Source organism: Melanerpes formicivorus, unplaced genomic scaffold (assembly GCF_026170545.1).
Source record: "Melanerpes formicivorus ecotype bairdi unplaced genomic scaffold, bMelFor1.0.p_v2 SCAF_19, whole genome shotgun sequence".
In the NCBI taxonomy this organism is placed as follows: domain Eukaryota; kingdom Metazoa; phylum Chordata; class Aves; order Piciformes; family Picidae; genus Melanerpes; species Melanerpes formicivorus.
The window spans coordinates 15,995,228-16,022,162 of NW_027142371.1; the positions used below are offsets into that span (position 1 = coordinate 15,995,228).

The 26,935-nt window shown below is 49.1% G+C and overlaps 1 protein-coding gene across 10 annotated transcripts in view; it reads left to right on the plus strand.

The window, feature by feature from the left end:
* Nucleotides 1–25,645, plus strand: part of KCNQ2 (potassium voltage-gated channel subfamily Q member 2) — a 72,874-nt gene extending 47,229 nt beyond the window's left edge. For 3 of the 10 annotated variants that reach the window (XM_068150365.1, XM_068150366.1, XM_068150367.1), the window contains 6 exons: nucleotides 6,295–6,518; nucleotides 6,849–6,957; nucleotides 7,497–7,628; nucleotides 9,107–9,214; nucleotides 14,244–14,367; nucleotides 15,564–25,645. In XM_068150365.1, the coding sequence (XP_068006466.1) occupies nucleotides 6,295–6,518; nucleotides 6,849–6,957; nucleotides 7,497–7,628; nucleotides 9,107–9,214; nucleotides 14,244–14,367; nucleotides 15,564–16,280 (1,414 nt within the window). In that variant the 3' untranslated portion in view covers nucleotides 16,281–25,645. Of the gene's footprint in view, nucleotides 1–6,294; nucleotides 6,519–6,848; nucleotides 6,958–7,496; nucleotides 7,629–9,106; nucleotides 9,215–14,243; nucleotides 14,368–15,563 lie in introns of those variants that run through there. The other 7 variants (XM_068150358.1, XM_068150359.1, XM_068150360.1 and 4 more) reach the window with 4 other exon arrangements.
* Nucleotides 25,646–26,935: the final 1,290 nt, after the last annotated feature.

Below are 26,935 nucleotides of genomic sequence, written 5' to 3' on the forward strand. Positions count from 1 at the left end.
TTCAGGGCCAGGCTGGATGGGGCCTTGACCAACCTGGTATAGTAGGAGGTGTCCCTGCCTACGGCTGGGGGGTGGAATTAGATGATCTTTAAAGTCCTTTCCAGCCCAAACCATTCTACCATCTGGGTTTCATAATGAGCAGTTCTCCGTGGTAGGAAGTCCCTTGTACCTGGATCAATAGCCTCAATCTCTGAGTTAGCCTTCTGCTACATGTCCTGATGGTGCTGTGGCCTTCCTTGAGGTTTAGCCTTGAAAAATCTGTTCAAATATTGGGTGATCAGGCAGAATTTCAATGCATTTCCAAATGACAAAGATTTGGTCAATAGCCTTACTCAAAAACATTGTTCAGGCCTTGTGTAGTGTTTAAATTGGCCAGATAAGGTTTGTTTATCCACAGAGACAGAGTGCAAGCACGGAGACCTTCCTGGAGGAAGGCTTCTGTCAATAGCTTAACCCTGAGGTTGGTTTTGGTAGAGGTTAAAACCAGCAGTGATATTTGTAGTGCTGTCTGCTCACCTTCCATGTCCACTTCTGTTGCCTGGAAAATCATCCACCCTGATCTTAATGTCCTCCTTGCATATCTTCCTAGGCATGATGGTTTTGATTGGCAAAGCCAGTCTGACCTGTTCTGCTTTCTACTGAATTCCTTCCCACTGTGTTCCTCATTCATGCAACATACCAATGGGCTCGTGACAATCTCCCCTATCTTGAGTTTTACAAGGGAAGGAGGTAACCAAAAAATTCTCACAACCTTCTAAATGCCTTGGAAACCCTGAGAAGGTTTATACACTGTGGTTCTTACAATCAAAAGGAGTCTTGAACTTTGGAGTAGCTACAAGAGCATCTGTGTCACCTGCATCCATCCTGGACGTAGGGCTTTACACCGAGCTGTAGTAGGACTTCAGGTTAACCTTGAAGAGATGAAAGTAATTCTAACCTCTTTTTTCCCTGGGCCTTTGGGCTGCCTGCCTGCAGTCCCTCACTGCACAAAATCTGAGGGGAAGATGCCAGCAGCTTGATGCATCTAAAGTTGAGTGCTAAAAGCTTTCATGTAGGATGCATGTAACAAAATAACATCAAACAGTGAGGCAATGACAGAGGACTCAATGGAGGTAAATTAATAGAAAGCTCCTCAGAAGCTGTGGTCTCTTAATGTACCAAACCAATGATCTCCAGCCCCTAGATGCAATAATGCACACGTCTTTGCTCAGCAGTCTCACTATATCAAGCCAAATTATCAAGTCTATCAAATTCTCTTTTGTAAGAGACTTTCCTGGTGTCAACTCAGAGAGATGAAGGCACCACAGAGACCTGACCACAGGAAGAAATGGCACCCGGAGCAGTGAAGGGAAGCTGTTTGCAGAGCCCTGGACTGGCCTGGGGGTCTGGGTGTTGCGTGCATAGGAACAACCAGCCACTCAAAGATGCAGTCTGGCTGCTGGCATTGCTCCTGAAACACCAAAGAGCTGAGCTGGCAAAGGGCAAGAGGTTGCAAGAAGATGCAGGACGTGTCTGATGTGATGTTTGACAGCACTCAGCAGCAGCATAGGAAAAAATCCTTTTGTGATAGGAAGAGAGGAGTGACTGTAACAGGAGTGCTGCAGAGCACTGAAATCCAGGGCTGAAGATGTGCTGCAGTGCCCCAACACTCATCTGCAGAAATGCTTACTGGTGGCTACAGGCATGGTGCAGCTCTGATCCTTTCTGTTATGAGTTCAGTGACTGCCTTCAACCCAAGCCTAACACCTTGGCTGTGGATGAAGAAGAGCAGAGCAGTTGCTCACCATGACATTGATTGTGGGCTGATCTTTTGTTTTCCTTGCACCCAGGCTGCTCTGCTCCCAGAAGCTCCATTCTCTGGGCTCAATTCACCTTTGAAGTGGCTTTTCAGCAATCACTGGAGGCAAATGAGGCTTGAGCCTGGTCCTCTCGATTTCCAGCCTAGTCACAGCAGGTTTTGCACACACAGATGTAGACTGGAGGCCAGTGCTAGCCACAAAGGCTGTTACTCACTCCTCTTTTCTCCTGGCCGTAACTTCTCAGAAGGATGAACACAGTTACCAGCTGAGTTCATGGGCAGGGGTGGATCTGGGTCCACCTCAGACCAGCTCAGCTTGACTAATGCTTGCTGCCTACAAAAGGAGAGGGAATGAAACCATTGCTCGAGAGTGATTTGAACCCAGTGGCAAGACCTTAAAATGATAACTTTTATTGATCCAAAATTACTACTGATGTGATGAACCCACAAATATTGAAGTGTTGATTGAATACTATTGAGGATTTAGGAATGAACCCTAAACCAGAGGGTTCCAACAGGAGCTCACCCCGCCCCCCAGCATCCTAAGGAGGGTGATGGCATCTCCTTTCAAGGTGGGTTCCTATGTGTTTGCTGCTGAGTGCTGGGCTGTTGGTCCTGAACAAACCTCAGTGCAAAGCCTGCTGTGACAGTGAGCACCTTTCTACTATGTGCAGGCATTTTTTGACTGGCAGCAGAGAAAAGTCTCCTCAGTTTCTATCCTTTGTTAGATCCAAGTCAGAACCTGAAAGTTCTGTAAACTTTCCTGGGAGTCAGCCTGCAAACAACATTTTTGTTGTCAAATACTTTTTTAATGGATGCCAACCAAAAGTGGTTCTGAAGTCCTAGGAGCTCAGGTATGCTCTGTTATGCTGCTAGGGCTTCCCACAATCTTTGTCTCCAGTTGTCAATCCACTTTTCTTCCCTTGCCCCTGGCAGGAGCTGGTGCCTGCCTGATGCTATCACCACTGCAGGCTTCAGCTGCTGGTGGTGTGTGTGGCTGGGTTGCTGCTCTCCTCCTGTTCACATCACCAACACAGAACCCTCTTCACTGTTCTGAGGCTCATTTGCCATCTCCTTCGGTGGCATCCAGTGCCACTTCCCAGAGACACACTGCATGACTTTCTGGTTGAGTGAGAACATGATCTTGGACTAGCTGACAGCATCTCTCTCTATGTCTATATTTCTGTTGGACTCTCCTAGCAGCTCCTGCAGATTCCAACAGCTTTCTGCTCTGTGGGGGTTGTAGTTGCATGTGGTTCCAGGTGTCATTCCCAACTAGAGAATTGCATGGCAGAAGGGAAAATTCAATTAATTGTTCAAGTTGTCTCATGTCTGTGTTAAAACAAAGAAGTTACAGCAGGTGTTGGTTTGGGGTTTTTTTCCCCCAGGAGCAAACCCACCCAGACCTGAGTTGCTTATCAGATTTTTCTGGGGTTTTTTAATGCATAAAAGCCATGCCCCCCATTTCCTCGGGCAGAAAGCTCTTTGCTCCTCTCTCTCACTCAGTTCAGTGCTTTCCCCCCCTCCTTTTTTTCCCCCATTTGTGATTCTTGCAAACATTTGTAGCACTTTTGTAGTGGGAATGGGAAAATGGCCCCAAAGGAAAGGTCCTGCTTTACGCAGTGACAGGCAACTGGTTTGATGCTGAGATTTGGTGATGGAGCAGCTCAGCAGAGGATGAGGCATGAAGAGATGGCTTAGAATTCTGAAGGATGGTGTGTTGATGATGATGATAGAATTTGGTTTTAAACAAAGCCAGGTCATTCAGAGCATTGACTGAAACGCACGAGGTTCCAGGGGTATTCTTCTGGAAAATCCACTGAAGTAAAGGGGAAAAACCCAGCAGAATCCAACTGGCCTATTTAGGTTGAAATGACAGAAAAAATCCCAACCTGGTTTCTAATCCCAGAAACCCAGAGTGAGAACCGGGAATGAGAACTGGTTTTAAGCCCTTGGCTCATTGTCTGCTGTGATTTTGGAAGCGCCGGTGACCAAGGCTTACATCTAGGAAGGTATTTGGGCACATGCTTGTTCCTGGATTCCTGGGAGGATTTGTCCCTCTGATCTGATTTTCCACTCTGCTGAACATCTGTTGGCTTCCAGACAGACTCTGCAGGTGGGCAATGCACTGGAAATGAAACCTCCAGTCCTTCCCTGAATTAAACCCACATCATTAATTGGAGTAATTATGCCTTTTCTAACTCAATCAGAATCAAATTTTATTTTCTTTCCAATCTTTCAGTGTGAAGTTGTTGCCCAACTCATGGCCACAGATGACCCTGCCCTGCAGCCCAGGAGGTGCTCTCCCTGGTGGCTTCAGAGCTGTGCAGCTCTGGAATATGCTGCCTCAGCACCTTTCTCTCCCTGTCAGTGTTGGAAGTCTCACAATGTGAAGTGACTTAGTAAAAATAGCACCTTCTTACTCAACAAATCTGCTCCCTGTGTGGCTTCAAGTCACATCATCTTCCCTTGTGAACAAACCCAAGTGTCTGTTCCCATCAGCATGGTGCTGCTGGGGAGCAGGGACCTGCCTTTTGCTTTGCTTCAAATAGCAGAAGCTAAGTTCTGGTTGAAGAACCTTGTGCCAGTTTGAAGGCAAAGGAGTTTAGGCTCAGAGTTTTAAGGTGGTGTTACTGAGAGACAGAAAAAAAAACACAACAGGTCTTTGGTTGGTGACCTGGAAATCAAAATCCCTGCAATGTTCTTCCTGCAAATTGAGTCAGAGTCTTGGCAGCAAAACCCTTCAGTGGCTCCTGTGCTGGTGCAAAGCATTGGGAAGTAAATTCCTGGCTCTGCTCAGTTTGCTTTACCTCTGGAGACAACATTGGCTCTGTGTTCAGGCTCCTTGTGTCTGATCTCCATTAGTGTCTTTTAATCACCAACAGCTGTCAGCAAGTATCAAGCTATTAGGATTTATTACCACTTATTAAACTGGTAAAATATCAAACCAACTGCAGTTTGGTTTCCCCAGTGCTGCCTCTAGAAAGTTTGCCCTTTTCCAAAGATTCACCAAACTTTCCTGGGTTTGCAGTTTTCTGTGGAAATGCATCTGGGTGAATGATTTTAATTATGGATTCCAGAACTTAGAAAATAATTAGAGCTGAGGAGTCAGCAGAGTATTTCTCAGTGAGATCCTCTCTGTGCCTGGAGAAAGATCTCTGGAGAGATCTTCCATTCGAACTACAATTACAAGGGGTGTGAGGAAATGGGATTTTACTAGGAGAATAGCAATGAGATGCTACAAGCTGAAGTTGTAAGGTTTCATTTTGCATGTTTGTGGCACCCTGGGGCAGACATGCAGGTAGATGGTAGCAAGCTCTTAGATGGCACCTGCAGAGGATGCAAAGGAAGTGTTTGTGCTTGGGCTTTTCAATGTATGGTTGGGCAAAGAGGAACCCTTTGGGCTGTGTAAAAGGGGCAGATGGTGTTTTAAGAGGGAGGAACTACAGGAGGTGAAGAAAGGCACCTGAAGGGGGTCTACAGAAAAGTTGGAGAATCATAGAACCATAGAACTGTTGAGGTTGGAAGAGACCTTTGAGATCATCAAGTCCAACTGCTCACCCAGAGCTCACAATCTCACTGCTGCTGCTAAGCCACTGCACTAAACCATGTTCCTCAGTGTCAAATCCAGGTGGCTTTTAACTACCTAGAGGGGTGGTGACTGCACCACCTCCCTGGGCAGCCTCTGCCAGTGGAAGACAGAGACTTTCTGTAAGGACAGGTAGTGATAGGGCAAGGGGCTGTGGTCTGAAACTAGAGCAAGGGAGATTTAGGTTGGACATTAGAAAGAAATTGTTCATTGTGAGGATGATAAGGCACTAGAAGAGGTGGCCCAGAGAAATTGTGGACACTTCATCCCTGGAAGTGTTTAAGACCACGCTGGATGAGGCTTTGAGCAGCCTGGGCTGGTGGGAGGTATCCCTGCCCTGAGCAATGGGCATGGAACTCGATCTCCAAGGTCCTTCCAACCAAGCCATGCTTGCAAAGGACAGGTCTGAGCACCAGCAGTGTTCCAAGGAAGTGAAAAGTTGAAGAGAAGGGCTTTTCAAAGTTGGTGTTTTCTTAGATGCAGGGTTTGGAAGGCAGTTGTGAAAGAAAAGCTTCCTCAGTCCTGATCAGAGCCGATCAGTGATTTAAGGACTTGTGAGCTCATTGTTGAACGTCATCCTGTCCCGCCAGCCCTGGCATCCCACGAGGGGCTTCTGTTTAAGTCCTCATTATTTTCTCTCTCTTAACAATCATTCCCATTTCACTCATCACAGTGGAAACATTTCTCCAACACTTTCTTTCAAGAAAATTCAACAAAATTAAGAATGACAAAACAAAACCAAAACCATTTCTTTATTTACCAAAGCCAACAGCAAATCTACATCTCACTGCTGCTTGGAAGTGCTCTTGGTTTCTAATGGCTGGTGGGGAAGGACTGCGTGGTTTCCAGAATGACTCCTCCTGCTTGTCTCCTTTTTGTCTTTGTTTCACCGTGTTTCTCTGAACAGTCAGAAGGTCAGTTTGAAAGATCGTGTCTTCTCCAGTCCCCGCGGTGCTGGCACCAAAGGGAAAGGCTCTCCACAGGCTCAGGGCATCCGGAGGTCCCCCAGCGCTGACCAGAGCATCGAGGACAGCCCCAGCAAAGTGCCCAAGAGCTGGAGCTTTGGAGACCGCAGCCGAGCCCGGCAGGCCTTCCGCATCAAGGGAGCAGCGTCGCGGCAGAACTCAGAGGGTGAGGGCCTGGGCACCGTGCTGGCAGTGCCACATCCCCCTGGTTTTGAACACCTCCAGGGGTGGGGACTCCGCCACCTCCCTGGGCAGCCTGTCCCAATGCCTGACCGCTCTGCCAGGAAAGGAATTCTTCCTAATATCCGACCTAAGCCTCCCCTAGCACAGGAGTCATTCCCTCTTGCCCTGTTGTTAGTCCTCTGGGCAAAGTGGCCAACACCCCAGCACCAGCTTGGCTCCTTTCAGGTGGCTGTAGAGAGCAGTAAGGTCTCCTCTTAGCTTTCTCTTCCTCAGACTAACAGTTTCTCTATATTCCTCCCTCTCCCAAACCCAGAAGCAAGCCTCCCTGGAGAAGACATTCCTGACGACAATAAAAGCTGCAACTGCGAGTTTGTGACAGAAGATTTGACCCCGGGGCTGAAAGTCAGCATCAGGGCAGTGTGGTAAGAGAGGGAGAGGGGGGAAGCAGTCCAGAAAAATAACAGGGGAAAAAAAACAACCAAAAGAACTGAAGCCCAAGCAGAGGTGGCAAATGCTGCCTGGTCTGTGCTGCAGGCTGCTTTCCCCTGGGTGGCCTGTCCTCCTTTGCAGAAAATGCTGCCAGAAAGGGCAATTTTTTGCTGAGGGAAGGAAGAAAGCAGAGAAACAGGAAAATCCCCTGCAGGGATGCATCCAAACAGTCGTCCTCACCAGCTCAGAGATTTAATGCTGACATTTAGAAAAGTGCTACAGGAAGGCCACTCACACAGCTGACAGCCCAAGGGGCATTGAGGACCTGCGGCTGAGGATAAGGCTCCAGCCATGACCCCTCACAGCCCCTTTCCCCTTTCTCTTGTTACCACATCCCCTCCCAAGCCCATGGGGTTCGGATTGATTTAATTTCCCTGCCAAAGCAGCTCCCTGCAGTGCCTTTTCTCTGCAGTAAGCAGGTCAGGCTGCAGCCCAGGGACCCTATTTTGCTTTTGCTCTCCATCTCCTGCAGCATTATGAGGTTCCTGGTCTCCAAACGCAAGTTCAAGGAGAGCCTCCGGCCCTACGATGTGATGGATGTCATCGAGCAGTACTCGGCTGGCCACCTGGACATGCTCTCCAGGATCAAAAACCTTCAGGCCAGGCAAGAGAACCCTCTGTTTGCTTTGATTTTTCCTTGTTTTTTGGTCATTGTGGAGGTACTGCTAGGAGAGAGACGCTTTCCTTCATAGGAGCAACTTACTTTTCCTTCCTAAGAACAAGGAAACATCAGTGCTTGTGGCTGGAAACCACAGGGGTGAGCAGGATAGGGACTGGCAATAAGGGCATTGCACAACTAAAAATGGCTTAGTGCCACCCCAGGACAGACACAAAAATCACAGCTCATCTTTCTCCTTTATTTTGGACTTTCTATAATTTTAATACATCCATAGGAAAGGCAAATCTGTTTCAAAAGTGGGTTTGGGGATTTGGGATCTAGGACTACCAGGCAGTTTCATTGGTTTCACTGTCATCACTGAGCAGGACCTCAGTGATGCTGGTGAAGTGCTCATCATCATAGCCAGAGGGGCACCATGAGATCTGGTGGGTGGTCACCTGCCTGGTACAGCTGGCATCCTATGGATGAGAGGCTTGCCTGGGGTGGCTATGGCCAGCGCTGGGCCATGCCCAGCTGGTGTGGGCAGTACAGAAAGGTTGCCATGGGGCACCTTGGAGAACAGATCCTTTTATTTCCCTTCAGCAGCCAGAGCACCACATCCTCCCTGCCAGGGTTTTGGGGATGAAAGCCACACTTGAGCAAATTTCTGGGGTGTTGACCTGCCCTGTCCTCTGCAGTCATGAATGCCTCTGTCACTGTGTCTGTAATGTGCTCCCTGTGTTGTGTTCACTCTGTCTCCTGTCTCATCCTGACACCCTGCCAGCCATGGATGTCTCCCATTCATTGAGTTATCCAATGCCACAGCATCTCACCAGCTCCCAAGGGCTCCTGGCTCTCTGAACGAGCTGACGTTGGGTTCCCTAGCACTGGAACTGAACAGAGGATGAATAGACGTGGCCTATATCCAACCACCCCTGGGGGAAGTTGCTACACAAATGCAAGGATATTCACAGAACCCCAGCATGGGGGGGTGAGGGGGATTGGAAAGGAGCTCTGGAGATCATCCAGTCCAACCTCACTGCTAGAGCAGGGCACCCACAGCATTGCCCACAATGTCCAGGTGGATTTGGAATCTCTCCACAGAAGGAGACTCCACAACCAATCTGGACAGCTGCAGGGCTCCAGCACCCCCCAAGTGAATCTATTTTCCATAGGGATAAGTCATGTTGCCTGTTGTGTTTGGGGGGAGGGAGGGGGATGCCCTCATGCTAGACCTAGACGCCAAATCTTACCCTGTGGTGGATAAGACTCTGGCTTTCACCGACAGCCAGGGGTAGGAGAGAACCTTCTGGAGTCTGTTTTCAAACCCTCTTGCTCTGTCATTTCTGGGTTTTCTGGTGGTTTCTTTCTGCAACTTTTCTGACCAACTTTTCTCTACCTGTTGCTTCATTATGCATTTTGCTGGTGTCTTTTTGTTTTGTTTTGTGTTGTTGTTTTTTCTTTTGTCTTATTTACTTTGCCAGGATAGATATGATTGTGGGTCCCCCACCCCCTTCAACTCCCCGGCATAAGAAGTATCCAACCAAAGGACCCCTGTATTCCTCCAAAGACTCTCCCCAGTACTCGCCTAGGTTAGGATTCACCAAACCTGCTGCTTTCTCTGGAGTTTTTCCTTTGCTTTGTGTCAAACCCCCTTCATGCCAGTTACATGACGGCAGTGGTCCCTTGGCAGGGCAGCTCTGTGCTCAGCCAGGCTTGCTGCTCTTCATTTGCTTTCAGTAAGGAGCTGCCACACCAGGCAAGCCCAAAGGGAATGACCAAAAGCTGTTCATGCAAACATCAGTAGCCCTCAGTCTCTGCAGCTGGCACATGGTCTATTCTCAGTCTTCTTCTGGGTGTCAGGAAGCAAAGTGTCTTCTTTACAATTTCAGGTTGGATCAGGCTAGCTTCAAATGTAAAAGGTGGAACATTTACCCACAAAGCCACTTTGGATTGGACAATCTGCTTGCTAAAGGGTGAAGCACTCCACAGAGGAGCCTCTGCAGCTCTCTGTAGCGATGAGTTCAGTGGGCAGAGTAGGAAGGAAGTGTTCCACATCCAGTGGTCTCTTTATCTTTTTAATGGCAACTCTCCTGGGAGGGAAAAAAATGTGTTAGAGAATACAAACACAGGAGTCAAAACAGGTTGTAAAATCCTGATTTTTGAGCTAAAAGGAGGAGTCATACCCAGTCCTGGATCCCACAGCAAGATTTTTCTCACTGCTTTTATTTCAGTCCTCTTCCCAGTTGAAAGCACCCTTGGAGCTGACACCATGAGGAACATTCTCACTCATGTTCCTGTTTTAGGACATTTTGAGGTCTGGTCAGCAGGGCCATAAGCTCAGCTGTGTTTTCACCTTCTATTGAGACTATTCCATCTCAAAGCAGGTAGAAATAGATGTCAGAAAGTCATCCCTCAGGAGGTGATTTTTAACTGCAGCAAGCTTATCCTCAGATATTATCCCTTGTAAGTACACTTGCTCTCCCTAAGAGCTGATACTTGGCAAATCTCTGGATTTTTGTTGAAGCAGCTCTGAGCTATCTTTGCTAAAGGAATGTGAGCAAAAGGACTATTGCACAGTGACTCTTTTGCCACTCAGTTCAGAGATTAGGGAAAAAACAAGTTTTCTAGAAGCCCCAGGCTTCATACTTGGCTGGGAGGCTCTAGGAAGCAGCAGAGTGCAGAAGGCTGCTCAGATGCCTGCTCCCACTCATTAGAAATCTTGTGCTGGGCTTCATTCTGGAAGTTGCATCCTCCCTTACACCCCAGTGGGACTAGTGAGGTGTTCAAGGTGCCTGGTGGATGGGAACCAGAGCTCTGAGCAGCCTCACAGCCAAAGCCTCTGAGTCAGGCTCTGCCCTTGGCGTAACCTTTATCATCTTGGTGCCATGGATCGACGCCACAGGTACATGTGCTGTGGGGTCCCCATGGGCTGCACCAGCCTTTCTTTTTAGTCCCCCCAAACCCTCATTTGGCCAAGTACTGCCTGGGGAAACAAAACCAAGTGATGTGTCATCTCAACCCATCTCATGGATTGGGTTGTGGTACTCTAGTGACAAGGGCTCAGCTCAGCCGAGAAGTTTCTGCAGGCAGCTCCCAGTCAAAGCAGCTGGGTCCCAGTGGATGCCCACGGCTGCGGTGTGGCTGAAGGGGTTTGCTCCATGCTGCCCACACAGACCCTTTGGATTAAATTCCCTTGATTATTTAACATAGAATAGGTGCAACCCCAGGGGGAATTTCTAGCCAACAGATGCTGTTCAAAATATGTCTAGAGCAAAGCTGATTTCCTAATGAGGAGGTAAGTAGCCAGTCCTGTGACGTGGATGAAGGGGGTTTGGCTTCAGTGCCTGGATTGTGTACTCAAAACTATAACAGATAAAGAAAAAAGGAAAAAAATGGCTGGGACCTAAGTTCCCAAACACTTCATTTTTATCTCATTTGAGCTGTTTGACCTTTTGATGTCTGCTTCTGGCCCGAGGGTGACATATTACACCTCTTTGCATGCACTGTTGGCATGAAGCATAATGAAGCATGAGAAAACCTGCACCTGTGGCTGATGCAAGACTTCACTTTTTTCTTTTTTTTCTATCATTAGAAAGAAGGAAGGACACCAAAGCTCACTTGAAAGAGCAACCCCCCTTCTGTCTCCCAAGCTGAGACCAGCAGAGCCTCTTGAGGATAGCAGATAGCCCAGTTTGTCACGTTAGAAATCCTCTTCTGTCGCCAAGGAAAGGTGTTTGGCACAGCCGAGATAGGGGTTGGGAGGGCATGGGGCTCCCCGGGAGATGTGGTGCAGAAGTGAGGTTTGGCATCTCAGAGTGATGGTCCTTTGCCACTCAGTAAGCACATAGACTGTCTCCCCACTGCTTGCAAAGGTGCAATATGCTCTTTCTTCATCCTTTGAGCTTTGCTGCCTGATTTGGACAAGGCCTCAAGCTCTTTTGTAGCAGCTAGAAGGACCTTCTGCTCTCTGCGTGCTCGGCTAGGTACAGGTGGGCTGGGAGCTCACAGGGAAATTCCTCTCATCTCCAGTATCAGAGAAGGCAGCAGTGAAATCTGTCTGCTTTGCTGAGGGTAGGAGCACTCTTCTCTGGTGTGACTTCTGCCATGGGAAGAAAAGGGGTGGGAAACTTCAAGCCTGGTTTCTCCCATCAAAGAGGGGAGGACTTGGTTCACCTTCTTCTCCTCTGTCTTCTCTGAAGACAGTGGCCCACAGCTGCCCACTGCACCATCCTCAGTGCAAAACCTGCCTCCAAGGCAAGATCTGGCTCTCTAGTTTCTCAGAGCTGTAGATGACCATCTCAGGAGTCAGGACTTTGTTAAAGAATAGACAAGAAGGGAATGAATCAAACAGGAACTCTCCTGGGCTCTGGTACCAATGGACAAAGGCTTCAAAAGCTTTATGGGTGAACTCTGCAGGGCTTCAGTCCTGCTTTTAAATCACAACAGGTCTACAGGCAGGTTGTGTCCAGCTGGAAGGGGATGGAATAAGTTGGTTCTCTTCTAGATACTGGTGATCGCTCCATCTGGCCTCCTGTGCTTCACGTGGGTCATCTGAGGTTTGCTTACTGCATAGCTCATCTCTTATGGTCATGGAAGAGAGCAGAAATCCTTCCTGGATATCTGCAGGATTAGAAACAGGGCTGCATAAGACTCTCTGCTGTTATGATCCAACCTAGCATGGTCATGTCCAGCTTTCCTCTGTGTTACAATCTGTCCTGCCCCCCTGCTCTACTCGGCAACTGTTGAAGGATGTCTCACTAGTGGACATTGCCGTGCCAGTGCTGTGCTAGATGAGACACGAGGACAGAGCACCCTGGTTGTTCTTGGTCTTCTGCAATACTCGGTAGCTTTTAGACTTGGGGGCCTCTTGAAACACAAGTTCATTGTTTTATGAGTTTCCTTGCTTGTGCATACAGGAGAGGAGGTCACACAGTGCCTGTACCACGCCTTGACTTGTGATTCCAAACCCAGGTAGCCCGAGGTATCCAATTTAATGTCCTAGGATTCCTTGTGCTGTGTGTCCTGTCAGTCCTTGCATCCCTTGTGGGGAGTTCCTGTCCCTGTCAGTAGTCTCCTCCTCCCATTACAAGAGAGAAATAAGGCATGTGTATTCCTCACACTTGTAATCAGAGCACTTGCTGCTCCTCCTCCTCCTCCTCTGCTTGCTCCTAGGCGAAGGATCAAATATGGCTTTCGAAACAGCCTGGCCTTCTGACACGTCCCTGCCCAAAGGAATTGTCTTCTGGGATCAAAGATAATAGTTGTTGGAATATATTTCCTGTCTTTGGTGTGATGTGCTCATCCACTTCATCTCTTGGAGCCAGACCTTCTGGTGCTGTAAACTGCTGTTGCTCTAACATAAGCCAAGTGAGCCTCGCTGGTCCATCCCCACCGGTATCTGTCCCTTAACAGCTGACGTGTGTATGAAGTCCCTGTTCAATGTACAGCAAACAGAGGGCTCTTGTGTTGCAAGCAGCCTCACCTCTCATTCCTTCCCTTGGTTTTTGTTTGTTCATTTTCCTGTCTGTCTGTGTTCAGCTCCTCCCTTCTCCTCCTCCTGGTGCATGGACCCCTGGCCCACATGGCAGAACTGCGTGAGAAGCATTTTGAGTTTTCCGCTCCAGATACCTCCACTTGGTTTCAGTCAGGTTAATTAACCCTTCTTGTCCCCTGCCACCCTGACCTTTGGTGCATTATGCAAGAGTGAAGTTTACCTGCTGTAGAATGAGGTTAGAAGCTGGGCTACAGTTAAAGAAGCTGTCCCAAAGCTAAGTTGCTCCTTTGGCTTAGGAGGGGCCAAGAAGCTCTGGTGTTTGCTCTCTAGAAGATTCCTATTTGATGCCTCAAAGAAAATTGTCCTGAAGCTTCCAAACCAGGTCTGCCTTCCCTCTGCCTTTGAGCTGTGTATGAGCCCAGATGTTTCTACATTGGGAATGAGATGTTGCAAATGTGATGTGTGTAAAGAAGTTTGTACCAAAGAACCTGGTGTGGCTTTCTTTGACCGCTGACTTGGCAGCAGCGTCCTCTGCTGCTACCAGCTTGGAGTCCATCCCGTGATTCACTGAGACAATTTGGTAACATTTGGTGAGTTATGACCAAATTCAGCCTTGATTTAATTCCACTAAACCACTGTGCATGTCATCTGCTTTTCTGGATCTTACAAGCAGCTCATTTCCATGGGCATGAGCATTGCACACTTCAGTTTGCATCAAAGAGAGGAAACTGCTGGAAAGGCTGAGAAAAATGAACAATCCCATTGGCAGAGGCTGAACACAAAACCTGACCTTGCCCCTCAAATACCAACTTCTCAGTACAAATAAGAAGTGGATGGTCTGGCAGGAAGCCAGCTACAGAACCTCTTTGCAGTGGGTAAATTTGCTGTGCATAATGTGCCAGGTGTGATCTGTACAAGCAGCAATGGGTGATTTCCAACTCTGCTAATACTGCTCTGAGTTTTGCATCTGAATTAACACTCCAGTGCCACTGCCTGTCTGTCAGTAAGGTGCAGTGCTGGGTGGCAGAGAGGCTCAGCAAGCAGAGCCCTCCTCACCTGCTGCCTCCAACTGACTCCAGGTCCTTCTCTGGGGCGGGGGGGGGGGGATTCTCTGATCCCGGTAGAGTTGACCAGATTGTTGGGAGAGGCTCCTCCATGACCGACAAGGATCGCACCAAGGGGCCAGCCGAAGGGGAGCTTCCTGAAGATCCCAGCATGATGGGCAGGCTTGGAAAGGTTGAAAAACAGGTATGTGGGGTCAGGAGGGGGCTAGCAGGGGGGTTGTGTGTGTTGTGTGGGGGTTTTCTTGCCTGGCATTTCCATGTGGGACATTAAACAGGAACTAAGAGTATTTTGAAAGAGAAACAAGGTGGGTGTTGTGAGGGACACTAGCTGTCTTTGTTCAGGTGCCCAAGTGCTGCTCCCACAGCAGAAACTTTGGAGTCTGTGGTGCAGAGGCTTTCTTGTGTGGTTGAGTTACCAGAAGGCTATGTTGATGGCACAGTAGCTTCATAGGCTCATTAAGGTTGGAAAAGCCCTCTAGGAGCACCCACTCCAACCTTCAACCCAAAACCACCATGCCCACTAAACCGTGTCCCACAGTTCCATGGCCACAACATTTTTTGGACCTCTCCAGGGCTGGTAACTCCACCACTTCCCTGGGCAGCCTGTTCCAATGCCTGACCACTTCTGCAGCAAAGAAATTTCTCCTAATATCTGATCTGTGGTTTCTTTGTCACAATATTAGACACGTTCCAAATGAGTCCTGGGCTGCTGTAGCTCCCAGCCTCAGAAGTCCCCTTGGCAATCTAAGCCCAGGCAAGTGCCAAATGCAGGAAAGGGCTGAAAGGATGTGTGTCCCCTCCAGTTTTCCTGGAGTCTGGTGTCTGTCAAAAAGATTTGCATCCAAAGGAGGGCCACCACAATGATCTGAGGGCCAGAACCCTCTGCTGTGAGGAGAGGCTAAGAAAGTCTGTTGGGACAGGACAAGGGGTGGTGGTTTAAATGAAAAGATTAAGCACTAGGAAGAAATTCTGCACCATGAGGGTGGCGAGACTCTATCTTAGGTTGCCCAGAGAGGGGGTGGATGCCCCATCCATGGGACCATCCCAGGTCAGGTTGTTCTGGGCTCTGAGCAACCTGCTCTAGTTGCACATGTCCCTACTGGCTGCAGGAGGTGGGACTGGATGACCTTTAAAGGCCTCTTCCAACCCAAACCATTCTGTGATTGTAAGAGCTTAAGGAAAACCCTGTGACAAGGTGAAGGATCCAGTACTTCAGAACAAGACAAGTGAGTGTTGTCCAGAAGTTTGTTTGATGTAGGTGAGTGCAGGCAGAGCCCTGCCCAGCCCCAGACGTGCCTGTGTGGGTTGGATGCTGCTGAAGCTCAGGACGTGCTGCAGCCCTCAGGCTGTGTGCAGCAGTAGCACTGTGGTGTGTTGCAGGTGCAGTCCATGGAGAAGAAGCTGGACTTCCTGGTGAACATTTACATGCAGCGCATGGGCATCCCCCCCACAGAGACAGAAGCTTATTTTGGCTCCAAAGAGCCGGATCCGGCCCCGCCCTACCACAGCCCTGAAGACAGCAGGGAGCACATCGACAAGAACGGCTGCATCATCAAGATCATCAGGTCCACCAGCTCCATGGGGCAGAAGAACTTCTCGGCCCCTCCGGCCCCAAACAACGCGTGCCCCCCCTCCACGTCGTGCCCGCAGCAGGGCTACCAGCGGCAGGGCCACGGCTCCTCACCCGTGGGCGACCCTGGCTCGCTGGTGCGCATCCCGCCCCCACCCTCCCACGAGCGCTCCCTGGCGGCCTACGGCGGGCACAGGGCGAGCGCAGAGTACCTGAGGAACGAAGACATTACAGCCAAACACCACGAGAGTGCCCTGAGAGACAGCGACACCTCCATCTCCATCCCCTCGGTGGACCACGAGGAACTGGAGCGCTCTTTCAGTGGCTTCAGCATCTCCCAGTCCAAAGAGAACTTGGACATCCTTAACAACGGTTGCTATGCAGCCGTGGCCAAAATCAGACCCTACATTGCAGAAGGGGAATCAGACACCGATTCTGACCTCTGCACGCCCTGTGGGCCTCCTCCCAGGTCAGCCACGGGGGAGGGACCCTTCAGTGACATGGGCTGGTCGGCCCCCAGGCAGTGAAGCCTTCTCGCGGTCGCCGAGGGCAGGCAGCTGCCCGCTCCAGCTCTCCACGCGGCGAACTTCTCAAGGAGATTGACAGCTAAGGTTTTCCTCCTTCTGGGACATCCTTAGCTGGCTGATGCTTTCTTGCAGCTTACTCTGGGTGGGGGGGAATGAGCAGGTCCAAGCCTGCATTTGTGGAAGAGATCAGAGTGGTGAGCTTACTGGAGCTGTGAGGTCCAGATTTCTTTCATACTCTCTTCCTAAGATCATTGGGTGAAGTTACTCACTCCATGGTGAGGGGAAGGTGATTTGCATTTCTTGGGACTCTTCAGGAGTGCAGGACAAGAATAAATCACCTGGCCAGGGCTTTTTAAGAGATCACAGTAACTGGTGGGTGTTAGGTGGGAATTGCCATGTCATGGCACTGCTGGTGATACCTTTAGGTCATTAGGAGCTCTGCAATGAACACATGTCTGCTTCTGGCTTAGATTTCAGGTCACAGGGAATTAAGGAAGGGTTGATACTCTGCTTCCTCATGATCCATCAGGGAGGTGGCATAGTTCCAATATAATACATGGAAATGTGCAGGTGCTGTGTATGCTCCTGGAGGAGAGGGATAGTGGCTGGAATATTTGCGTCGACAGGAGGCAGGGCCTTAAGGCAGGGCAGGTTGGTTAGTTTGGTGATTATCCCATCTTAGGAAACTGGAAAACTCAGCAATAGGAGCTTGGGTGCAAGAAGAGAGACAACTCAGAGGACAGAGAAATGAGGCAGAGAAAGAGGACAAGAGGTGACAAGGCTCGAATGTCACATCTTAAACCATGTATTGCATTTAATTATTGCTCCTCCTGTTGACAACAAACCTGGAGGTGCTTTGGAAGCAAAGGCAAACCAAAGGCAACCCCTCTGGAGGGTGAAGCCATTCTCATGGTCCTCGGTGTGACTGTGGAGGCAGAGCCACCAGGCTAAAGGGGCAGGGTGGGTGTGCAAGGTGCTGCGGACCCCACGATGCTGCAGGTCAAGTGCTGAGCTCCAGCCTTTGGCAGCTGTGGGGGTCAGTGCAGGCACTTCCCTTACACTTTGCATTGTGCCTGAACACTTTTGCACACGCTATACCCCCTGAAAACCTTCCCTTTCTTCAGCCCTGCCAAGAAGCTCACACCCAAGTTTGTGGAGCCTCTTTTGGTTTTCTTTGCCCCCCCCCCCCCCCAAGATGTGTTAAGAGCTGCTGCTTTGTTTCTTTATGGCCATTCAGGAGCCTCTTACCTGTTGCTTGCCCTCGAGTTGTGCCAAGTCTGCCTGGGTTTGCAGAAGAATTTCCTCTTGGAGAGCTCATGGTGTGGTTCCAGCAGCACATTCAGCTGGGGAAAGGCGAGGGGAGAAGTGATGCTCAGAGGTGGTTTGGGGACCAGAAGGAAGTCACAAAGTGATGCTCTGGTGGGGGTGGGGCTTGCAAGGGGATAGATCAGGAAAATTTGTGTTTGGGATCCATTTCCAGGGCTGGGACACCATGGCTGGGGCTGTGTCTCTGAACCCTCCTGTGCATCTCCAGCCCAAGTCCTGTGTGTCTTTTCTGCTGGGGCTGTGATTTCAAACCCTGTCTCCACGTTTTCCCCGTGCTGTATCCAAGAGCCTGGTAAGGATGCTTAGGTGAGAACTTCATTTTGATGTGGCCTTTGAGAGGCAGAACGTTGACTTGCTTGGGGTGAAGGGACAATCACAGCTTTTTTGTCTCATGTTTGCTTGACCAGAGGCAGCAGCAGGGCAGATGTGGGATTATTTTAGCCTTAGAGAAGATGTGGGTGCAGTCTGACTGCTTGCAGACAGGAAACAAAGACCACCCTCAGGTCTTCATGTGGGATTGAGGAGTGGGGGAAGGCTCTGCACAATTTTTTCCTGCCATTTTTCACCATTCAGGAGGGGAAAACACTTTCCTTAGGAGGAGCCTGGGCTTCTAGTTGTGGCAATTCTTTTCTTTCCCATTTGATCCATGTTTTGGTTACCTCCTGCATTGTTTCCCCTCTTGTGCTCCCAAACTTCTTTTGGCTCTAGATTTCCTTGTGCAAAGCCAAGCCAGTGATGCCCTTTGACTTCCATACAGAGGAATCTTTGGCTGCAAACTGTGCAGATTTCCCCTGGCACACTCCAGAAGGAGATGCCTTTGGGCAGAGCAAGAAGTGTCAGCAGGTCCTGAGTCAGACCTGGTGGCACATATCGTCTAGTGACCACAAGAATGGAGATTCCCTTGGGTGAGGTGAAAGTCAGCACTGCTCCAGCCAGCTGCTCCCTGCAGATTCTGAGCCAGAGGTAAGAAAGATTTATTAAGTTATTTGTTTGCAACTGATTTTTGAGGCCTGCTGGGAATTTGGCACAGGAGGAGTAGGATATAAAGGCAGGAACTCCAGATGAGGATGATGTCCAGCAGTCCAGCTGCGGCACAGGTACACGACTGGTCTTTAGTGCAGGCAGCAAAGTCCACAGGACTTGAAGACACAATTTTTGTGGCATGTCCTTTTCACCATGCCCTAACTCTGGTGCCCTGTGGCTATTTTGGATGTCTGTCTCCCAGTTCTTATTGCAAAATCCTTTCTCCTGCCCACGGCCCCTGAGAGCTAAAGTTCCACTCTCACCTCCAAGGCCTCCACAGGCTGAATCCTGGCAGAAAGATCTTCGGGGACTGCATCATAAGAATTGTTTTCCCTCTTCAAGTTACCACACCAGAGCTTGAAAAGATCTTCTGACTTTTAGCCTTAGAAGGTTTTGTGTTCACCCCACAGCCAGTGATTAGAGCAAAGTGTTTCGTATCCAGGCAGCACAGATTGTGTCTTGCTGCTGCAGATTACAGATGGGACTGCTGGGGGGGTTGTGAAAGGCATATGAAACCTCCCACCTTTAGCTGTGGCAGCATTCCAAAGCATGCTGACACAGGCCTCCATCCACAGCCAGGCCATAAGCCATCACTTCTCACTCATCCACCCAAAAAGTCCCAGAGTTTTGCATCGATTTACACCAGAATTGACCCCAAATAATGCTGCTTATATTCGTGAGATGATTTCTGCCTGTGTAAAGGTAACAGCCTGCTGCTTGCCTATGGACGTAAATAATTTCATTCGGGCCCTAAATCATAATCCAATATTCCCTTCAATCCCTCAGGTCCCCCATGCCTATACCACACACTGCTGCTGCTAATCTCCCACAAGAGCTCTTGGCCACTAGATTAAAAGAAACTAAATCAGATTTCTTTGGTGAACAAGGCGGGCCCAATAATAAGGACCTTGAAAGGGGTGGACAGGCAAACTTTGAGCCTCTGCTGCACCTCTCCAGGGCTGGTCTTTACTCCCCTGTTCCTCCCAAGTCTGATTCTGTGTCTTTTGGAGTACAGAAACGAGTTCTTGACAGTGCCAGGTGTGATCAGATGAGCCCAAGGAGAGCAGAAGACAGGAAAGCCAAATTTCCAGCAGGCCATTTCTGAACTGCTCAGAGGGTGCCCGTGCCCACACGTGGCTGTGTGCACAGAGCCTGCTTTTGAGGTGCCTCTGTACTGAGCAAACCCATAGCCTTGGGCCAGAGCTTGGAACCTGGTCTCCAAGAAGATTTTGGACATTTTATTTTCAGAGTCTGGTTCTAGGTGTGGGGAGAAATACTGCAAATTGGATGGAGCAATCCCTGAGATTGGGACCTGGAGCCTCAGCCAGATTTGGGGAGCTCCAGGTCTAGGAGTTGAGTTCATTTTCCTGGGGGGTTTGTGGAACCAGGGCTGGGGGTGCTGCAGTCTCTGTGCAGGTGGCTTTGCCAGCGTGGCCCTGAGAGGCAGGAGCAGAGCATTAACCATAAGCCAAATTTCCCAATATTTGGGAAGGGTCTTTAATGTTACTCCAGTGCAGGTTCTGTATGTGCATTTCCTTGCTGGCTCATTTTCTTATCAGCAATTTTTAAGACAAAAGCATCAAGGAACTCAGTGCAAGCAAAACTCTTGCCCCTCAGCAAGCCACTCCCCTTCTCCAGACAATGCTGACAGACCAGAGATTTTCTACAATTTATTGTGTTCCAAGTGCTGCTGAACAGCTCCAGATCAGTTCTGCAGGCCCTTGCTCTTTACAGGACCACAGGGGTGTGTCTACACTTGTAATTGATTTATAAGGTGTTAAATTCTGTGATTTTCCCAAAGTTTGGAGAAGCTACCTGAGAAGCTAGAGCATCAGCTCAGATGAAAGTGCTCCCCTGACAGACACCCCAGAGAAAAAGGAAAACACATTGATCCAGATTTGGCTCAATGGGGAGCTACTACAAACCTCATTTCTCTTACCTCTCCAGACTACGATGGTCACAGCAACATAGAACACATTGGGTTGGAAAGAACCATTGAAGGTCATCTAGTCCAACCCCCCCGCAGTCAGCAGGGATGTATTCAACTAGAGCAGGTTGGACTGGATGATCTCCAGAGGTCCAGTCCAACCCCAACCACTCTGTGATGACTCTACTGAAAGTGCAAGAATTAAGGGAAGTAAATTCCTGAGGGACTTGCCCGAGAGTTATACCGTACAAAGACCCTTAGCAGTGACTGGTATGGGGAATGTTAAAAAGCCTAAAAGCAGGCTGAGGATTCTGTTTCTTGATCCTCCTTCATCATCATGTGAGCCTTGACCCTCCATCCCTTTCTTCCCAACACTCTTGTCCTCCCACTCATGCCCACATCCTTTCACCCTCTCTCCATCATGGGTCAACATCTTCCATTTTCATCAGCTTCCTCTTCATGAACCAGCAAACAAGGAAATCGGCTACAAAAGCTCCTTCACCTCCAAGTAATGCTGAGGCTGGGATGCTGTGGCATGGAGGTGAGGGCAGCAGCCCCCTTCCAGCCCCACCCAGGTCATTGCTGCTTGGCAGTGGCAGAGCAAAACTCTTGCTTTTAGCACACCAGCAGCCTGACTTTGCTGTGTCCCCAAGCCTCACCTGCTGAGAGCTCGGCTGTGGGGTCGTTGGGTTTTTACCAACAACAATAGGGTTGATTTGGGGTTTTTTATAATAAGGATAATAATAATGCATAGGAACCTTCTTTAGTATATCTTAGTGTCTGATGGCCCAGTGACACAATACTGCTTGCCTTATATTAGTGTCTAGAGGGAGAAGGATTACAGCCTTTTGATCCAGTATTAACCACGCTGATAATTTAGGTAGCAGCAAGGGGCGGCTGCAGCAGCAGCAGCCGGGTCCTTTTTAACCTGTGAATGTGCTTTCCAGACTATCTCACAGACTGTACTCTCAATTTTTGCCTGCTACTGCATGCAGCCTGAGATGAGTAGACAGCACTATGCTCCAGCTGTATCTGCACTCCAGATTGCTGTAGTGCCTGAGGAGGTGACATTGCCGAAAGCATTGTGCTGGGGAGCGGTTGCTCTCCTGGCGAGCCGTGGGGTGCTGCAGCGCTCCTGTGGCTCACACTGATATACCAAGTGTCTGTCATGCTGCATCTGACCATTGTCCCATCCCTCTGGTACAGCATGCACAAACTCCACTTCTACTGCTTGTAACTGCAGGGTGAAAACCCACCTTTGCACCTGGGGTTCCTCAAAACATGGACATGGGCAGGGCAAAAATGTGAATCATGTTGGCTCTCTGTAACAACTTCATTCCATTCAGATACCTCTCAAGAAAAGCATCCCAAATGCCCCTTTCTGAGGGTTTGGAGGAGCAGACAGTGCCAAGAATGGAGGCTTGGTCTTCATTTGGGAGATGCCATTTGAACCCACGTGTGTGGGACTTGCCATATGTGTGTTTTAAACCCAGGGTTCTTGCCTGCATCCAGCTCCGGTGTGCATCTGTGTCTGCAGCCCAGCCCCAGGGGCAGGGGGGGAATGTGACTCCCGAACTCTGAAAAACCTTCTTTGGGGTTTTTTGTCTACAACCCTTGGGGTCTTGGGGACCCTACAGCTGTGCCATAGCCATTCCTTGTGGAAGCATCTCTTATTCTCCTTCCAGAGAGGCACTGAGCTAGCTGCATACCTCCATCAATGTTCTGCCACAGCTCTCCCTGCTGCAGCCCCAAGGCCTTTGGGGTTTGCCCACCCTGCTGCTGTTTGCAGTCTCTTGTGTCTTTTCGTGCTGCTGCCATAAGTTAGTTTGACACTGGTCCCATATCCTCACTTCGCTTTGTCCAGACTGCATACAGGTGAAGATGAAGATGCCAGAACTCTGCTCTGGGACTTGCTTTTGGCCTGGCATCACTGGATGCAGCAGAGACCTTCAGGTTTCGTTGGCATCACAGCTTTGCTTACTGACAATTTATTTGTTTCCTCATTGAGCCATTGTGGCCTCAACGCATCCCTGGCTTGTTCTGCTGGAGCCTTTCAGTGCAGGGATGGAGTTTCTTTTGCCCCTCTGCACAGCACCCTGTGTGGGTTTGTCCTCTTGGCTTTAGCTGACTGTGGTGAAACAGGGATGAAGCTCTGGGCTGGGTTTTCTTCTCCATCTGAAGGTCTCAGAGAAGAGTTTTCAGATTAACAGTGTTGATGGCTTTGCTCTCTGAAGCAAGAGCTGCTGTCAGACCCCAGTCCCTTTCAGCTGTCCACACATGTGGGCCATTGCCAGACTGCAACTCCATAATGGAAATGGAAAGCAGTTGGTCACAGCCATGACACTTCCAAAGCTGTTAGTGACCCTGGAAGCATCTTTCCCCCTCCTGACTCCTGTAAATACAGCCTCAGATGAATTGTTCAAGCAGCATCTCTTTGCCTAGTCCTGAGAAACTTGAGCTAACTGCAAAGCTTTTGAAAACTTAGTGCCAAGCTCAGGCTAGATTTCACCTGCACCTATGCCAATAATTTCTTAGGGCAGAATTAATGGTAGAAGCCATGCCAAAATTGCCACTTTGGATGGTTTTGGCCCAAAATCCAAGACTGAATGTCATGCTGCCAATGAAACCTCCCCTGGAATTTCATCTCCATTTGGCTGTGGACCCAGGGAGATGCTCTTTCCTTCCCATTCCACACAAGAAAGATCAGCACAAGCCTTGCAAGCCCAGATGAGAAAATTCTTCCTTATTTTAGCATGCCAAGCCTTGCAAGCCCAGATGAGAAAATTCTTCCTTATTTTAGCATGCCAGGAGCACCTTCAGTTAGAAATAGAAGCAGCACTTCACAATGATCCAGCACAGTGCTGTGACCTGGTGGTGCACGTGTTTTGTGATGCTCACATACCAGCATGTATGTGTAGAACAGACACCAAACAGAGCATTACCTGCCTCAGTGCAGCTGGGAAAAGAGGAAAATCAAGGATATAATTTTGTTAAGAAATCCCCTGCCTTCCTATGCTGCTTTAAACAGCTTTCACCAGGAGGCAACAAGAAATGAGATTGCTTAAAGCAAAATCGCTGAGCAAAACAAACACACAGGCCCCACGAAGTTACCAACTGTTGCTTGTCTGTGTGCCCTCCCCTGCTGCTCTTCTGAGCTGTAACTTCTGTACAGGTTGAATGAAGTTCATAGTTTATCTTTGCCATCACCTGCAAGATTAGGGACAACATAGCTTTGGCTGCAGCAGCCTGGGTGTGTGGTTTGTGCCCATGCAGGTGCCTGTTGCTGTGCACAAGCACAGGCACACACGCTTTGAAACTGATGAAGGTGCATCCCAGATGCACAGGAGGGGTAAAAACCTTTTTTCTTCTATTTTTTGGAGGTGGGAGTGAAGTAGTAAATCTTTCTGGGGGGTGAGAGGGGGTAAAAGCAAACCAAAAGACCATTTCAAGAATATTTCTCCATCCAAAAGGGGCTGATGTGAAACTGCCACCCAAAACCCCACTTCTGAAAGCAGCAGGCAGAGCTTTAAATGATCATTCCTTTGGCTTCCTTTCAAACAAACAGCAAAATAATATAGCAACCATTGCCAGCTCCGGGCCCAAACCAAGCAGCTCATTCCTGGGCTGTGTAAGCCATCAGTTGTCCTTCACCAAGGGCAAGGCTGGGACAGGATGAGCCTGCTGCAGCAGTGCTGTCTGATGGGCAGTGCCAAGGTCTCGCGGACCTGGCATCACCCTAGTATGGGCTCCTGCCTGGGCAGAGCAACCTGCTGCCCTGTGGCTCTTGCCTAGATTTTAGTGAAGAGACATTCACGAAAAGAGTCCTCAGAAGGGTATTTTTCACCCTAAGAGTCATGAAAAATGTATAATAATCAATGCTTTTAATTGATTAAGCAATAATAATATATTGATCTGAATTTCCAAGCAGATCAGACCCCCTGACTCCAATTGTCCCTGCACAGAGATTTCACCAAAGGATTCCCCCTCCAGGACTGAACCTGGCCCATATTTTCCTAGGTGTAAGACCTCTGCTGGGTAGGACTTACCCCTCAGAGTTGAAGCCAAATAAACACAGGCATGAAGAGCAGAAGTTTCCAGTACCAAGCTGCTGGATACCATTGGACAAATAGCAATCAGGTTTTCCCCCTGGCCTGAAATTAATCTCTAGATCCAGAGTTACCAGCTTGTAAGAGCTGCTTCAGTGCCAAACCTGTCTCCAGGCAAAGGGTATCTCCGTGGCTGAAGGATGCTGCCATTTCCCTGAGATACCGTGAAGCTGTCAGGGCTTAGAACAGCATCTGGCTCATTTGGCCTTAACTGGGCTACAAATGCTTCCTGCATTTGTCCTGATGGTGAGCTGAGAGGTGGAATTCCACACTGGCATCAGCCCTTCTCACCTGGCACGAGTGCTGGAGCTGCAGAGCCTTGCCACCTCCTTGTGAAGAGCTGGGGCTCAGCTGGGCATGAAAGTTTGGTTGTCCTTTAGAAAGCAAAGGTTGCTGCTGCTTTGCTTCCTTTCATTTGCTCTGTTGCCTTGGTTGTTTTGCACTTTCATCTCCAAAGAATCTCTCATTAATGCCTTGGGTTCTTCTGCACAGTCTGAAGACATTTTGTCTGTACTGGAGGTGCACACTTTCTCTTGTAACATAGCAATGGGACTTCTGTTTCCCTTTGGTTTTCTGTTTGGCGAGTGTGTGATCTCCTCTGTACATTTCAACCACGACGTCGTGCAACGTCCGCTCCACAGGGACAGATGCCAAGGGGATGACCTGGAGTTTGCTGAGGGACTAGCTTGAGGCCAAACAACACAGTCACAGATAGTTTTACTTCTAAGCATCACAAGAAGAACCGACAGCGAAGCGTTGAGCGTGACACCGCTCGCACGGAAGGACTCTGGCAGCTGCAGAACCGGACAGGGTGACACTAAAGCCCAGCAGCCACAGCTGCAGCTGGAAGGGAAATGGAGGAAAGTTCAATTATCACAATTATTAATTTAAGCCTCAAAGCATCAGAATGGAAAATTTGCATTCAGTAAAATACCAGAGATTTAACCTTCCTGAGATGAAATACACATTTATTTTTCTTTGCACTTCCTCTGCTCACTGTGTTTGTTTATTTCTGGTGGACCAGGGGCAATGGTTTGAAATGAGAGCAGAGCAGATTGAGATTGGATGTGAGGAACAAGTTGTGCACCAGGAGGCTGCTGGGACACTGCAGCAGGTTGCCCAGGGAGGTGGTTGAGGCCTCATGTGTGGAGCTGTTCAAGGTGAGTCTGGGCAGGGCTCTCAGCAAGCTGCTCCAGTGGAGGATGTCCCTGCTGCCTGCAGGGGGTTGGACTGGGTGAGCTTTGGAAGTCCCTTCCAACCCAAACCATTCTAGGATTCCTGGTGCTTTGGGGTCATATTTAATGGCTGATGATGAGTAAGAGGGGGACTGAGGGCCTGATCCTTCCTGACATGAAACCTTTAAACCTCTCTCTTATTTCATAGAATCACAGGATGGTTTGGGTTGAAAGGGGCCTTTAAAGGTCATCTAATGCAACTCTCAAATACTGGACAGCATTTCTAACACAGACAGTGTTTTTCTTTCTGGTGTATAAATCAAGTTCAGAAATCTCTAGTGCCCAGAGCTCCAAGGACACTGTTCCTTCAGAGTCCTTAGCAATATTGATTTCCTTCAGGTTAGACATCAGCCACATCCTGAAAGATGAAGGATGGTTATCGCAGCTCCTCACTCCCTGTGCCAGCTCCTCATCACTGTGCTAAAATTGAGGCTGGTGTCAGCAGTGTGGGCTCAGAGCCAAGCAATGGTACTGCAGAGGGACCTTTATCTGTCCCACAAGTTATCTTGCTTACCAGGCACCAGTCCTCAATTAAAATAGTGCAGGCTGGGTTCTGGAGAGCTCTCCAGGAGCAGCTCCCATAGTGAGGCTGGCTGATGACACAGCACTGCCAGCTTGCAAGAGAAAAAGCAAAATAGGAAAATCTCTCCCTCCACACTGAAGGTTTGCTCCAGAAAAATGAGGCATGAGAACCCAGATGAAGCAGTGCCTGGATTTTAAAGAGCCTGCCAGGCATTTGAGCAAGGCAGTGAAAGAGGCTTGGCAGAACAAACACTTTGTGCAGGCACAGCGCTCCTCTGGCTGTAGCAGATGACTTGGCTTGAAGCCTTGAGCTGCTCCTGTCCTCCCCAGGGCCCAGAGAAGGCCAGGTGTGAGCATTTACCAATGCATACAGCACATTAAGGTGAACTTGGGTAACGTCATTAGGTTCTACCTCATTATGTTTCACACCAGGGAGATAAGCAGGACAATTCTCTGCCTGCTAAATCACATTTCCCCATCATCTGAGCAGGCTTCTGCTTTGGCTTTGGCTTGTGC